General features: G+C 37.6%; 1 protein-coding gene across 1 annotated transcript in view; it reads right to left on the reverse strand.

The window, feature by feature from the left end:
• Positions 1 to 6547, reverse strand: part of xylt1 (xylosyltransferase I) — a 69268-nt gene extending 62721 nt beyond the window's left edge. Inside the window, 1 exon segment of the mRNA XM_048202603.1 lies at positions 5725 to 6547. Within this exon segment, the coding sequence (XP_048058560.1) occupies positions 5725 to 6162 (438 nt within the window). The 5' untranslated portion in view covers positions 6163 to 6547.
• Between the last annotated feature and the right edge of the window lie 10511 nt (positions 6548 to 17058).

Genomic DNA, 17058 nt, shown 5'->3' on the forward strand with positions numbered 1-17058 from the left:
CCGCTCACCTGGTGCGCAGCGGCATCTGGCTAATAAGAACACGTTAAAGCAAATGAAGGAAGTACCGTTTATTGCTGCATTAACACAGGCCCCAAAACACACCAAACACATGTGGAATTAACTTAATCGCCAGCATCACAGCCCTTCACTGGCATGCTTTCCTCAGCGCTACATCTGCCTGCAGAAATGTTTCATTTAGTGTGGTCGACTAATTAATTTATCTACAATTTTTTTCTTTTAATAGAGAAAGAGGAATAAACTATACATAAAACATGAAATACAAATTAAAATATAAAATAATATATACAATAGTAATATCTATAAATAAATACTGTATATACAGTCTATGTATATATACACAGTATCTCACAAAAGTGAATACACCCCTCACATTTCAGCAACCATTTTAGTATATCTTCTCAAGGGACAATTCTATAGAAATGAAATTTGGATATATTTTAGAGTATGTGCTGCTTGTATAGCAGTATAGATTTACTTTACAGCCATTATTGTCAAAATCATTTTGACGGACAGGATAGTAAAAATTCCGTCATAATCAATTATTACCCGTCCTTTTAATTTTTATATTTTAATGATAATTAGACGTTTAATGGTTTCTTTTTTCGTCCACATTTTCATTTTTATTCACAAGCTTACAGGATAAGAAAATAGGCCTAGGCTATGCATTTATTTATATTACGAAAAGAAAGTTGAACAAAGACGGTGCGTCACTTTTCAGATTTCATCTTGAACAGTTGTCTCAGATCGTGAGTGAACGCGATCATCCCTTCCTCTTTACTACTTTACAGAATGAAATAAACATGAATAAACATCAGAAAATATGTTGAAAGATACAGTAGCTTACCGAAATCTGTATCACGTCTTAATCAGTTCAATCAGTGTTGAAAATAATGTCACGTAACATTATACCTCAGAAAAGCCATTTGTTGACCACAAACATGATAGTCAGCAAGAAAAATAACAAACGAACAAAACGAACTGGATTAGAAACTTAAAGGTGCCCAAGAATGCTTTTTCACAAGATGTCTACAAGATGTCTACAAGAAGTCTAAGGTGTCTCCTGAATGTGTCTGTGAAGTTTCAGCTCAAAATACCCCATAGATTTTTTTAATAAATTTTTTTTAACTGCCTATTTTGGGGCATCATTAACTATACACTGATTTTGGCAGCGCGCCGCCCCTTTAATTCGCCTGCTCCCTGCCACACAAGCTCTCGACTATATTACAGTGCATTTACAAAGTTCACACAGCTAATATAACCCTCAAATGGATCTTTACAAGATGTCCGTCATGCATGCTGTATGCATGCTTCGAATTATCTGAGTAAAGTATTTATTTTGGATGTTTACGTTTGAATCTGTATGAGTTTGAGGCTGTGCTCCGTGGCTAACAACTAATGCTACACTGTTGGAGAGATTTATAAAGAATGAAGTTGTGTTTATGAATTATACAGACTGCAAGAGTTTAAAAATGAAAATAGCGACGTCTCTCGTCTCCGTGAATACAGTAAGAAACGATGGTAACTTTAACCTCATTTAACAGTACATTAGCAACATGCTAACGAAACATTTAGAAAGACAATTTACAAATATCACTAAAAATATCATGCTATCATGGATCATGTCAGTTAATATTGCTCCATCTGCCATTTTTCGCTGTTGTTCTTGCTGACTTACCTTGTCTGTGCACAGATCCAGACGTTAATACTGCCTTTCCTTGTCTAATGCCTTGAACATGGGCTGGCATATATGCAAATATTGGGTCATGCATATTAATGATCCCAACTGTTACGTAACAGTCGTGTTATGTTGAGATCCTGCGTGTTTTCCGGAAGTCTTTTAAACAAATGAGATTTATATAAGAAGGAGGAAGCAATGGGGTTTGAAACTCAATGCATGTCTTTTCCATGTACTGAACTCTTGTTATTTAACTATGCCGAGGTAAATTCAAATTTTGATTCTAGGGCACCTTTAATTATGAAAGTATAAATTTATTATTATAAAATGGACTTAAATCGGGTGCTTGCCTGTGTGTAATCAAATGTCATATATATATATATATATATATATATATATATATATATATATGAACAAAAATGCAGCCTAATTATATAAGGTTTCCTCAAGACTCAGGACAGATTATTCAAATAATCATTGAGCCAACCCTCTTTCTGGGTTGAAAATATCTGAAGATGTCTAGTTAAGCACATCCATTTACAGTTAAATTCAATTTAATCTAGCTGCATCTGGTGTTTCATTTGGGCTTGGAAATTCTTTGCTTAGGTAGTACAAAAGCATTTATTCACATAAGTAAAGTATCCCCAAGAAGTTGCAACTAAAATGGACTCAAAAAATTCTGAGCCAATTTTGCCATTTACAGAAAATCCCACATTTATCTGAGGTTTAATCCACTTCCCATTATGTACAGCCAACATCCCCATTTCCACAAGCAATGGAACTTCCAGTTTTGGTTTCAGGAAGGAATACACACAGTGCACAAACCATACAATACAAGAATACCCAAATAACATGCAAACGCTGAGGTCAATGTAGGACCAGATGAAGTTTGTGGAAATTGTGCAGAATAGATTTAAACAGTCAAATATGTTAATCAGAGTCAAATGAGCCAAAATATGAACATGCAAACAAAAACCAAAAGATCCAATTTTTTCCTGCAATTCAGCAGCGTTTTTGGTGGGCACAGATTGCGTGTGGGTTTGGGTTAATGCTATGTTTAAGAAGGCAGCGCAGTGGCCCACAAGAGGTGAGAGGTCATCTGTGTCTCACATCTCTTAATCAAAAAGGGCTGAAGAGCAGACAATTTGTGCCGGCAGAGCTGTGACTGTGGTATTAAAAAGCAGTCGGCATAAAGTGCACTTCAAAAAGGGAATAGTCACTCCCCCATTTATTTTTCTCTCTTTGAGTCAACAGAGGCCAGGTAGAGTGTAGCACTACACCAAAACACCCAAACAACAAAGACTTGCGCTGCTTTTTAGACAGACACAAACACAAACACACTACATCATCTGCACCGGCAAACCCAGAACAGACAAATGACACGAAATAACAAATTAGCCATGAGGAAATCCAACAGTGATGTGGCTTCAAGATGAAGATTAATTTCGGACAAAAGCAGACTGATAGGCATCTGTGGCACTCAGCAGGTTTGAGCACCTTCAGGCGGTTCGGATGAGAAACACTCCCGGGTTTCTAACACTTGCTCCAGACTTCCCACCTCGCTGATTCCATGCTGTCTCAGGAGGAGGATCGAGATAAACAGCTGAAACAATCACACGGCTACGGGCTCTCACTTTAATCCTCTGCCAATCCTGTTTGCCAGAATAAACAGCCCACTGAGGCCACAAACAAATCCGAGCGCAGAACAGATATGGAAGAGCAGAGCGTGTACACAAGAGCACGGGCAAAAAGGTGACCGGCGCAGGGGTCACGCCACACTCTATTATTATTGTTCGAAGGAATCGAGTGGGATAGAGCGCTTCCTGCAGCAGAGTCGGATTCAAGCAGGATGATGGCTCTACGGGGAGCATTTCAGAGCAGACAACACCGAAAGATGGACACGCTTCACACCGCAGAGGCAGGATGGCACCAAGCCACTCTGCTGACATGCACACATTTAGTGGACATTAACACTCCTTCCAAACTGCGACAACTTGAAGGCAAAACCGTCTGAGAAGCAAGTCCTGCTGAGAATTCAGCATCCGAAGGTGCCGTCGATTAGTGCTGGAGGGATTATAACGTGCACTTTAGTCTGCAGGATTAAATTCGACCACAGAAGAATAGAATTATCACATTAGACACAGATAGAGCAACAAGTCTGTGGGGATATTAGCGAGAGACTAAATGAGATGGAACGTCGCTCCAGGCTCGCTGTAGTTTACATTACACCTGGATTAGAAAGCTAAATTAACACCTCTGCAATTAAAAAGTACCGTACCACATGGTAGACAAATGGTGACATTGGTATTAGCCTGCAGTGAAAATCTGTTCCAGCCTTCACATTTTTACATTATCCAGATTTACATGAACACAATTAGGATGATATTTCTTCAATGAGGAAAGAGCTGTTCAAACACGGCTATTGGTGACAGAAAGATTTCTAATTAGATTAGGCAAACCTATGTTTGAGAGAATTATGTTAATGAGATGCTACATGATAATTAGTATCAGTTAATTGTAAAAAATGATGCAGACTTGACGAGGGAGTGCAGCGCTTTTACTGAAGTGGGGTGTTTAATGTATTCTGTGCGAATTAATTAGAAACCGACTTTAATGTTTTATACACCTTGCTTGGCTGTGTCTCAAAATTGAGCAAGCTGCCTACCTAGGCATGTGCATGATAAATTTTGCATAACATAACACAGATTAATTCCCAAAAATGCTTCCTAGGTATACATCCAACTAGGTTTTAAGACAGTCATAGAGATCAAGTGGTAAAACATTTCTGGTTTGAACAATTTTCTTTGTTTCACAAGAAGCTGATACGCTGCAAAAAAAAGAGAAAACGTAACCTTAAATAGCTGTTTTTAACTGATCTGACCCAACTCTCACTGATGTTACCTAATGTAGTCGAGGCATTGTCCTCAACGCAAGGCATGGAGGGTCTGTCAGCAAAGCTGCAGGCAAAAACTCAGAGCAGGAGCATCATGTCCAGATAGATCAGCCAGCAGTTCAAGGCACAAACTCAATGGAGAATGTTACGAATCCACAAAATCAATAGTAAAATATGTCGATTTTAAAGTGAGGACAATGATCTTTCGTGCTTTCTGTGTCACTGTTTGGAAAATTTGCTTCAAATTTTGTTGTTGACAAAAGGATTTTATATTAACAGACTTAATTATATATAATATATAACATATTAAATTTTAAGAATAGATGAAAAATAGTATTTAAATCAAATGTACAAAAAAACAGCCACTAATGCGGATTCATAAATTCAAGTGGTTCAAGGTAAGTTTTAAAAATGACACATTTTGAATACTAAGTGGACGTTTTGGGAAAATGACTAGGTTATTTCAGTCATACTAATCCATATTTTGACTAATTAATTTATGTTATCACATGAAATCCATTTTAATTTACCTGACAAAACATTTCTATAGTTTTTACTGTATAACTGACCGATAAGAGGACAAAAAAAGAGGGCACTTAATAACAAGAATCGACAATTTACACTATATCCATAGCCGACAGAACCGGATTATATATATATATATATATATATATATAATGCATCATTTCACTCTTCATAAAGGTCATGACTAGATCACTCCCAGCACATAATAATATATCACCAACACATTACATGAACATGATCTGAAAGCAACGCATGAGAGCTGAACTGCCTCTTCCGCCGCCGACATACACAATTACAATAGCAACAACTTAACGGGAGTTTTAACGGAGAGCGATCCGTCACACGAGATGCTAAAGTGTCCAACAAAACTGCATCTTGCGCGGCGCGCGCGACTGTCACATTCTCAGCTGTGCTTATAGTCATGACAACAAAGGGCTGCATTTCAGCACATCACTAACAAATCCTCCTGCCACCGTTCGTGTAAACATAAACACCCCGAAACGTTGGGTCTGCCTGCCTGGGGATCATTTCCGAACGAGAACGGGCCCGTTATGACGGCGGACCGTGAGGAATGAATGGTTTCGCGACGAACGGGGAAATTCCGCCTTACCGGCTGCTGTTTATGTCGAATGGACGCTTTCCCAAGCGGCGGCTGGTGATGCCTCTTCTGGTAGCCGCTCTTCGGGTACTCGCTGTAGGCTTTGTTGATGCCGATTCGGTCCCTCTTCTCTCTACCGTTGTCTTTTCGGTCTTCTCCCGTGTCCAGACTGCTGAAGTTCCACACGATGAGCGTTTGGACCAGCAGCACTGTCAGCGCGGCTATTAACGCTGACCGCGATCGGCGAGCCAGCTTACGGGCGCACAGACTGCCGAACATCTTCACCCTGAAGCGGCGAGGTGCCACTGCCGTGCGCCGACAGTCCGCTTTGTGGCTCAGCGTCGCGAAAGGAGCGTGGAGAGGGAGAGAGGGGGCGGTTGGCAAGGGCTCCGCTGGAGGAGAGAGAGAGCGCGGATGAAATATGGTCTGCGCCCCCTTGCGGTGACACATGTGAAGTACACGAGGGGCATTTCATGAAATGGGCGCCTTTTCCAGTGCTTATCAAAACATTTTATCAGACAGTGACTAAATTGTTGTGTGAGATAATTTATATATTTTAATATATTTTGAGATTTAGCTGTTGCCAAAGCAACAGGTTTGACGGGAAAAGGGTTGACAGTTCATTACCAGCCATGCGCTTAAGGCAAGGTCATGATACTACAAGGTGTTTATTAGAAAGTGAATTTATACATTTATTCCTGTGGATCCTTTTTGAACTGTTTGTCTATTTCAGTATGTTTGTACTATCTATGTTTTGCTTTCCTGTTTAAGTACTCTTTTATGTTCTGCAATACCTTGTCACCAGCTAAGATTGTACTGTATAATTTATGTTTATGTTGTGTTGAAATAAAAAAGAAAGAATTTAATCATGATATTTCTACAAATATCCAATTATTTTGATATTACATATTAAATACATGCACCTTGAAGTGTTTTGAATAAAATATGTCTACAAAAAGCTAAATTTATAGATAGGAAATTAAAAAAAATGATTGCTTTCCATGAAATTGGATCAATGATGTGATGGGTCTTTTTTTTGTTTTGTTTTTTGTCCAAAGGCCTTAATAATAATAAAAAACACAAATATGACATCCAAAGTATGTAAGGTAGTACAACTAGATCTATTTTATTGAATCCAGAAGGTTTTCATTATATTTTGCTATATATAAAGTTATTTTTAAAGATTTTGAAGAGTCAAAAGGTCATTCGGTTTAACCATCCAAAGACCAAACAGCCATTTCATTTGTGATTAAAATATCTTAAAATGTAATAAATGTATATATTTTTTATTCTGGCATGATTTTAAAACATCATATATAAACATAGTGCAAAATGGTATTAAAAATATGTGTAGAAGTTGTTGCTTTGTTATGAGAAAGAATGTCTGGAAAAATACATTTCAAAATGAATTTTTTTGGTCATGCGGTCAGTATCATGTGACAGGATGTGACATCATTCAGACGCCTGCAAATGACCACATGGTCTTGAAGCAAAGTAACAAACTCTCTCTTAACTATTTGAAAAATTCATACCATGCGTATATATGATCAAGTGAAAACATGAATTTTTCAAATAGTTGAAAGAGAGTTGAAAACATCAGGTCATTCGGTACAACCGCTATAAAACATGGAAAATGTTGTAATATTTTAAAAACTTGTACTAAATACAAAATGTTTGATTGTCCTTTTGCAAGCTAGATATCAGTCTGTTAGCATTGTTTGAAAATATCGTCATTCGGTACAACCAAATGTGTCATTTGGTAAAACCGAAATTTTGGTTAAACCGAATGACTTTTTTGCTGACAATTTTTGTCCATCTTGTAAAAAATGACAAAAGCAGTGTTAATTGATTATAAAAACCACATAATCTCATTGTTAATAAACTTCAAAATTAATTATATCTCCTTTTTGTTTTGAGTTTTTACACTTTTAAAAACCTTATTCGTCAATGACCCAATTGCAACTACAGCAAGGAGAAAGAAAGATATGAGTGGGGAAAGGTGTCCGCAGGAAGAAAGGACATAATATAAAGTATAAAATAAAATACATTTACTGGATGTTTGTTGATGTGTTAAGAAAAATGCTTAAAATAGCATATTTGTGAATCGCCCATGTGAGGTTTTGAAGAGACCAGAAAAACCTTGCTTGCTCAAGAATAAATCTTTTGCAAGACTTCTTAAAATATAAATAGAGATAAAACTATAAAAATACCCAAACCAAAAAAAATCCTGTAAATGTCTATGTGAAAAATCAGTTTCCAAACTGCGAAGTTCCCCTTTCTGGTTAGTCGGGACTAGTTTCGCATTGTTGTGTGTGCAGCTGAATGTATTGCCTCAGGGGTGAAGGTGAATGGCTACATCATCTTTCAACCAGCCTTTATTATTGTCCAGCGATCAATGGCTGCTAATTGATAGTGTTAACCTGTCAGATTTAGAAAAAGAGAGATAACCCTGGAGAGCCATCAAGATGACTTCCCAATACAAAGGACCCAGGTGAAGCATCGCCTACAGTTTTTTAATCAAGACTGAGGCCATCTTTCATCCCGCATAGAATGGCACCGGCTCGCACGACAACGAGATTCGGTTTCCATGGGAATACCCTCAGTGTCCCTCTTCCTTTCCTCTAGAAGTTCAGGAGACAGAGAGATGTGAGAATGCGATTCTGCTTAGACATCTCAGTGAGCACTGCTGTTTGTTCACAGCATTCTTGACATCATTAAAGTTGAATCAGCTACCCCGACGTGGCTGCTCTATAATTCACAGCTCTCTCATTGAGATGGAGATCACAAGGCTTTGATGAATTTGAAAGAAAGCACAGGGCACAGTCACACTTCATTCCCCTCGTAGAATGGCTGTGGAGCCGGCAGAAAGTCCCTCGGGCAGCAGATGCTGAGGTGTGCAGTTACGAAGGGCTACGCATGACGACATTCACTGTCAGTATATGTGCGTGCGGGTCGTTAGATCTAGCAGAAGGGGAAGCCAGGGAACTCGTGCCCTTAGGCAGACGTTCTCTCCATATGCCTCTTCTGGTCTTCTCTGCTCCAGGGTTCATGCCTCTACAAAATGAGATGTTCTGATGAACTGATGGCTAAAATCTGCCATCATTGTAACGTTTACTTATTTAGATTAAGTACAGTACCTTTCAAAAGTTTGGGTTTTTTAAAATATTTTTGAAAGAAGTCTCTTCTGCTCATCATGGCTGAAATTATTTGATCAAAACTACAGTCAAAACAGAATTATTATTACAAATTTAAGACACTGAATCAGTGTCTGATGCCTCAGAAATCTTTCTAATATGCTGATACTTCTTATTATCAATGTTGAAAACATTTATTTAATATTTTTGTAGAAACTGTAATACTTTTTTTTTTTCAGGATTCTTTTATAAAAAGTTTAAAAGCACAGCATTTATTTGAAATAGAAATCGCTTGTAACAATGTATTTACTTCACTTTCCCTCAATTTGATGCATCCTTGCTGAATTAAAATATTAATTTATTTAAAAAAAAATGAATTGAACAGTATTGTATTTTTTAGATTTCCTAAGTTTTATTAACTTAAAATGAGTTCTATTGTTCTAATTGTTTAAGTCTCTATGAGAAATGCACATCATGGCAAGGAAATTGTGTGTTGTCTAACTGTATTGACAACAACAAATGAATATTCATCATTAAGATAAAGCATGCATGAAATACCTTAAAATGACACTCACACAGGCCTTAAAGTGTTAGTTTTCCCAAAAATGGAAATTCTGTCATTAATTACTAAACCTCATGTCGTTACACACCCGTAAGACCTTCATTCATCTTCAGAACACAAATTAAGATATTTTTGATGAAATCTGATGGCTCAGTGAGGCCTACATTGACAGCAAGATAATGAACACATTCAATGCCCAGAAAGCTACGAAAACATATTAAATCAGTTCATGTGACTACAGTGGTTCAACCTTAATGTGATGAAGCGACAAGAATGCTTTTTGTGCACCAAAAAACCCCCAACAAAATAACGCCTTTATTCAACAATATCTAGTGATGGACGATTTCAAAACACTGCTTCATGAAGCTTCGAAGCTTTACTAATCTTTTGTTTCAATTCAGTGGTTTGGAGCGTCTATCAAACTGCCAAAGTCATGCCTGCCAGTGGTGAACCATTGAAATTTTCGAAACACTTATGAAGTAACAAAGCCTCATTTACTGAAATCACATGACTTTGGCAGTTTGATAAGCGCTCCAAACAAACTGAATCGAAACAAAAGTTTTGTATGCATCGAAGCTTAATGAAGCAGTGTTTTGAAATCACCCATCACTAGGTATTGTTGAATAAAGTCGTTATTTAGCTTTTTTTGGTGCACAAAAAGTATTCTCGTCTCTTCATAACATTAAGGTTGAACCATTGTAGTCACATGAACTGATTTAATATGTTTTCGTAGCTTTCTGGGCATTGAAAGTGGTAATTATCTTGCTGTCAATGGAGGCCACACTGGGCCATCGGATTTCATCAAAAACATCTTAATTTGTGTTCTGAAGATGAACGAAGTTCTTGCGGGTGTGGAATGACATGAGGGTGAGTAATAATGACAGAATTGACATTTTTGGGTGAACTAACCCTTTAAAGGAACACTCGACTTTTTTTTTTAAACTTTGCTGCGTAATATCATTGCGGTACGGCAGCAAAGTTCCTTGATTATTACGCCGGAATGAGAATATAGTTCCTAGCCATATCGGCCTAGAAAATTGCGACTTTTCATTTTCCGTCAGTCTTAGTACACAATGTAACTACAGAAGAGTCAAGTTTTAAATAGGAAAAATATCAAAACTCTTTGGTCATTTTTGAGTGAGATGCTAACGGTCTAATCAGATTCAATGAAGTATGCTAAGCTATGCTAAAAGTGGTACCGCCAGACCCAGAGATCTGGCTGAATGGATTCGAAAACGGTAAAACTCAACTGTTTAACTCTAGGGGAGTTGGAAAATGAGCCTATTTTCAAAAAAAGTGGAGTGTTCCTTTAAGACTTGGTAAATGAAACACCAATCTTCTCCGCTCTAGGGTTAATGCCGGCAAAAATGAGGCGTGTTGGGAAACTGATGTCAACAGTTTGCAAAGTTTTTTTCCCATTAACTTTTTTATTTTAAGTAAATAAAAAGATATTTAATATCATTTAATGAATTTCAAATGCCAGGTTGCCATGACTTAAATTCTACCACCAATTTAAAAAGATTACTTAAGGATAAATTTATTTACATTCCCTTCCTTGACATGGTTTTAAACTGTTAAATACTGTAAAAAAATCAAAACTTGAGAAAACTTAAAAGTTTAAGGCAATCAGCTGCAACAAATTGAGAAAACTCAAAAATCTGTTTGTGGTCTGAAACAATTGACAACATCACAAGAATATTTTTCACAAGAAACAAAACTGAAATACTTTGAAATGACACACACAGACATCAAGACTTAGTATACTTACTTGATATTTACTTGATCATTTTGAGTAGAACAACAAACTGATTCTGACACAAGACAACAAGTTACTAAACATGACAACAAGATCAAAAACAGTAAATAAACCCAGCAAACAGTCAAACAATGCACCGTATTAATTATTCATACTTGGATTAAACATTTTTTCTGTGTACAGTAGAAATATTTTAACTCAAAAAATTGATAAATTCAACTCATCTGATATGCATTTTGGTTCGACTTAAAAAATCAGAGTACATCTTAATAGAAAAACACCATTTAGATGTAATAATCAAATACATTTTTGATTATTTTTGCATATTTTCTTGATCTGAGAACCATTTTTTACAGTGTAGGAATCCTGCCTCTTTCTCTTTGTCCTCCTTTCTGTCGATGGTGACAAGTAAGTCCTCCTTGTATTGACAGGCTGATCAGGCCTGCTGGGTTATGAAGCACATCTGTTTCAGTTTCACCAGTGGTTACTGAAGCATCTCCTGAATTTTCTGTACTTTGAGGGGTGCAGTCCGTAAACAGTTAACGCACATCCTCAGACCTCCACTTAGACCGCGGAAAGCATTCAAATCGGTCACGATAAGAGCATTGCTGTGAATAAATACATGGATCAGTGAATCCCTCCCTGAAAAGGACATCAATAGTTAAGCATGCAAAATCATTCAATTTTCACCATCCTTATTAAAAAAAAAAAAGGCAAAAGATCAAAGATTCAAAAGCGGCTAGATAATCTCCAAGCGAGCACTACGTTTTTTTCTTTCTCGCTGTTTTCTAGTTTTATCTCTTCGTCATTTCAAGTTTGACATCTTTGTATCCTCCCACTATGGTTTAGCCTTGGCTGACTCATTCACAGCTGTAATTCCATACATTAGATCCACCGCTGAGCCACATCAGGCCGAGCCGAGGCGAATGACACATCGTCAGGTTAAACCTCTGACCCTTTGCACAGTCCCAAGGGAAAGAAACAGTGATACACTCTTCACAGTCAACCATGAAACACTCATGAAACACGTTTACTCAGACTGGAGTTAAACTGCTGTATTATGTGGATGCGAGAGGAAATAAAGAGTCTTGTGGGAAAAGACCTATCGTAGGCCGCTCTGCCAGTTGTTTTCGCACTTTTCTCTCATGCAGGCCTTGATTTATGGCATCGCTCATTGAAAGTGGGAGATTGAAGTCATAGAGCGCTTCCCATCAGGGCCCCGCCACTGACCTTGACCTCAGACACCGTCGGCCTCTCATCTGTCACAGCGCTCGCATCCGTCAGTATCCAGGCTGCTGATATGGATCCTGTGCTTACAGACAGGGCTCTTTTTTTATCCCCATTCATCGATCCGCTGAATAATTTATCATTGTTAATTTTCCCTGACAAATTGTTTCCTCTCTTGCTCACGTTTCCTGTGACGACTCAGAGATCATTCTGTTTTTGTTTGCGTTCACTCTGACATTGTGGGTTATGAGGCAGTGATTCTTTTGGCACCCGGACGAGTTGCTTTTGCATCGCAGTTTTTCAAAATCACTTTGGCTTATTTTTTGAAATAGTCTTAAAGGTGCCCAAGAATGCTTTTTCACAAGATGTAATATAAGTCTAAGGTGTCCCCTGAATGTGTCTGTGAAGTTTCAGCTCAAAATACCCCATAGATTTTTTAAAATTAATTTTTTTAACTGCCTATTTTGGGGCATCATTAACTATGCACTGATTTTTTCAGCGCGCCGTCCCTTTAATTCGTGTGCTCCCTGCCACACGAGCTCTCGATTATATTAAAGCACATTTACAAAGTTCACACAGCTAATATAACCCTCAAATGGATCTTTACAAGATGTTCGTCATGCATGCTGTATGCATGCTTCGAATTATGTGAGTAACGTATTTATTTGGATGTTTACATTTGATTCTGAATGAGTTTGAGGCTGTGCTTCGTGGCTAACGGCTAATGCTACACTGTTGGAGAGATTTATAAAGAATGAAGTTGTGTTTATGAATTATACAGACTGCAAGTGTTTAAAAATGAAAATAGCGACGGCAGTAAGAAATGATGGTAACTTTAACCACATTTAACAGTACATTAGCAACATGCTAATGAAACATTTAGAAAGACAATTTACAAATATCACTAAAAATATCATGATATCATGGATCATGTCAGGTATTATTGCTCCATCTGCCATTTTCGCTATTGTTCTTGCTTGCTTACCTAGTCTGATGATTCACCTGTGCAGATCCAGACGTTACTGGCTGCCCTTGTCTAATGCCTTTCATAATGTTGGGAACATGGGCTGGCATATGCAAATATTGGGGGCGTACACCCCGACTGTTATGGTGTTATGTTGAGATCCGCGTGTTTTCCGGAAGTCTTTTAAACAAATGAGATTTATATAAGAAAGAGAAAACAATGGAGTTTGAAACTCACTGTATGTCTTTTCCATGTACTGAACTCTTGTTATTCAACTATGCCAAGATAAATTCAATTTTTGAATCTAGGGCACCTTTAACATTCTCAGCATCCATCATCAAAGCGCAATTGTTACTGTGTCAGTAAATTGGCCAGTGGTACCAAAATGAAAATGGTACCAAAATGAAAACTTTTTTTGTCATCAAGTGAGCTGTACTGGTAAAATAAAATAAGTTTAAGGTTTTTACAAACCTTTTTTCCCCAAGTAATAAAATGTTTTTTTTTTTTTTTTTAGTTAACTGTAATAAGCCTGACACTGACTGCTTGCTACTATACTAAAAGAATGACAGTTTTGTCTGGCTGAATGCCATTGTGTATTACACTGAGCGTTTAGATACGTATTTCAACTCAACAGCTGTTAAAATGAACAGGGCAAAGTCAATGGTTGTTTGGCAAGATTGTGATTCCTATTTCATTACTATGACAGGTCATTTGCCAGTTTAGCAGACATCAGAAGCATTCATGTCATAGATATTTATGGAATATACAGTCAAACCAAAAATTATTCAGACGCCACTTAAGTGCGACATAAGTGCGTCACTTTTTCAAAAAATTTAACACAGTTCTCCTTAGAAATGTTTAGCTTGGCAGAGCAGTACATTTTATATATAAAATGCACTAAAACTGTCAAAACATTTCATATGACTCAAATTAAGTCATTAGTCCATAACAGCAAACATACACACTTTGTCACTCATAAAACAATGACCTCAAAAACACTAACAACGGGTGGCAGTATTCATTTTTTATTTGTAACATTTCTTTAAAAAACAAGAATGACAGCTCTCTACCATTTAGAATTCACTGCATTATATATTACATGGTCCATGTTATAGTACAATATTATTCCTAAGTTTTGCCCTTTTGTATAGATAGTAAAGAAATTGAAAGACTTACATCTAATTATTTTCATAGTATTTCATTTTTAGATTGTAAATGATTTCCAAGGATCAGCATTCTCTCCTAAAAGTGATCAGACAGACCAAACCGCAAATCGTATAGACTGTTAGTACTAACACCTCCTACAATGTCACCAAGGCTCGCCCCGATCGGCCTGATGGGGGTTCTACAATAGTCAAAAGTACGAAATGGCTCATAACTCCTGAACTTCTCGGAATAACTCGTGGACCTGTGAAATTTTCGGTTGCACTTTATTTTACAGTATGTGCACTTACATGTACTTAAAGTATACTTATCCAAGAAAGTACTGGGTAATATAAGGTAAGTACATGGGTTAAGGTTAGGTTTAGGGTTAGGTTCAGTGTTAGTACCTAGTTATTACCCAGTTATTACAATTACTATCATAGTAAGTATATGGGGAACAGGACTGTAAAATAAAGTGATACCAAATTTTAGGATATTTTGGATTTTTTGAAAAACCTGCTTTTGCGAACTAGGTTTTGGCTCAACCTTTATAACTGTTAAAAAGCTTTAAAAACCTCATATTTCATATGGTAAATTGCCTGTATTTGCTGTAAATGGTCTTTTCCATCTATGATCGAGATGGTTACAGGCTTGCTGATTAAAACCTTTACATCTTTTTACACGTGTGGTTAAAGGCCTTGAAACACTTGAACCCTGATAATTGCTGCTCGCAGCTATATATTTTATTTTAGATTTGAAATATATTTCAATATTGTATTACTGAAGAAATGTATTTTTGCATTATATTTTAGGTATGTAGGTTTGTAGGTTGAACATACTGTAAGTTTAAAGGGTTAGATCACCCAAAAATGAATTGAGCAGTTTAGTCCAAATTTTCTGGAGAGACACAATCGCTTTTTATGATAAACGGATTTAATTTTGGCGTTTACTCACATATAAACATTGTACATTTGAGCTTCCGGAAGAGGTTTGTTCTCGCGTGTCATTCAGGTTCGGCTGAGCATTTGTTTATGTTCGCTTATCAATGTTTATATGTGAATAAAAGCCTAAATCAAATCTGTTCATCATTAAAAGTGATCTAGTCTCTTCAGAAAATTTGGACTAAACCACTCAATTCATATGGATTAGTTTTACGATCTCTTTATGAACTTTTTGAAGCATCAAAGTGGTAGTTGCATAGCTGTCAAATGGAGGGACAAAGAGCTCTCAGATTTCATCAAAAATATCTTAATCTGCGATCCGAAGATGAACGAAAGTCTTAAGGGTGTGGAACGACATGAGGGTGAGTAATTAATGACAGAATTTTCATTTTTGGGTGAACTAACCCTTTAACATTTTTTAATTAAACATGCAAATTGGCCTGTAGGCACATGATATTTTGGTGAGAAAACTATTCATATAATCTGAAAGATGAAGTCATTGAATGCATTTTGTGCCAAAGCAATGGAAAATGCAGTTTAGCCCACAAAGACCACTGTTGTTCTCAATGTGTTTAGAGTTTTGAAAAAGTGACCTAAGTATTGAGAAATGGGTCCTGGCGATGCAAATCAGGTGTAAACAAAAAAACTATTGTTTAGAGATCTGAACTTGTTGTTTTGAGGGTAAAAAAATTTCCATTCAAGAACAGAGCCAAAGCGATTGAGAAAAAACTGAGTTTAAGGCAGTGAAGGTCAGGTCTGTCAGATGTGTCTGTCTGTCTCCTTCCATTGTGAGCCACCTGTGCCTCCTCACACTTCTTTGACCTTCCACAGCTGCCACAGCACCTTGGGGCAACACCCCTCATGCTCCACAGGGGGCTCAAGCCATGACGAGGCCATCCATTTCCCACGATGCACCTGCAGCCCTGCCCGGAACCTTGTTAGAGCAATAAAAATAGTAGCATGGAACAGAATGAATGTCGAATAGGATAGGGACAAAAACCTACCGTGCCAGCCAAGATATTCTCATAGGACCGTCACAGTTCAGCAAAGCAGGTTAGACCAATTAAACAAGCGTCAGCTGCTTTCGCTGATTAGCATTCACACCTCACACTGTGCGGGAGGGAGAGAGAGAGAGAGAGAGAAAAAAGATGATTTCATATGGAACATGTTTCATATGGAGCGGCTTCTTAGGCTCAAACATAAGCTAATTTATTGAGCCAGTTAAGCAAAGCAGCCAGGGATAGATAGCGGGATGGAGAGTGAGTATTATGTGGCAATGTTATGGCTTGTTGCACAAAGTTTAATCACGGTTGGACGTCCCCGCACACATTCATCTGTGGGATTACACCTCTGACAGGAAGACGATGCTTCACATACTGATAAGAGTTTGCTTTTGTTTTCCCCCCCGTCGTCATCACGGCTCTGTTGCTCTTCATTGCACTCGGCCGTCTAATTCTCCCCAGGCAGAGGTCATTACATTTCCTATCTAAGCGTGAGTATTTGGGCTACACAGATCGATGGCTTTGGTAAATGCCAGTTGAGACTGTGTGTTGGGTCCATTTCGAGACTAGTCAATTGCGACATGTGCAGGATTTAGGCGGCCAGATTTACAGGACATG

The sequence above is a fragment of the Megalobrama amblycephala genome, linkage group LG1 (genome assembly GCF_018812025.1).
Source record: "Megalobrama amblycephala isolate DHTTF-2021 linkage group LG1, ASM1881202v1, whole genome shotgun sequence".
In the NCBI taxonomy this organism is placed as follows: Eukaryota; Metazoa; Chordata; class Actinopteri; order Cypriniformes; family Xenocyprididae; genus Megalobrama; species Megalobrama amblycephala.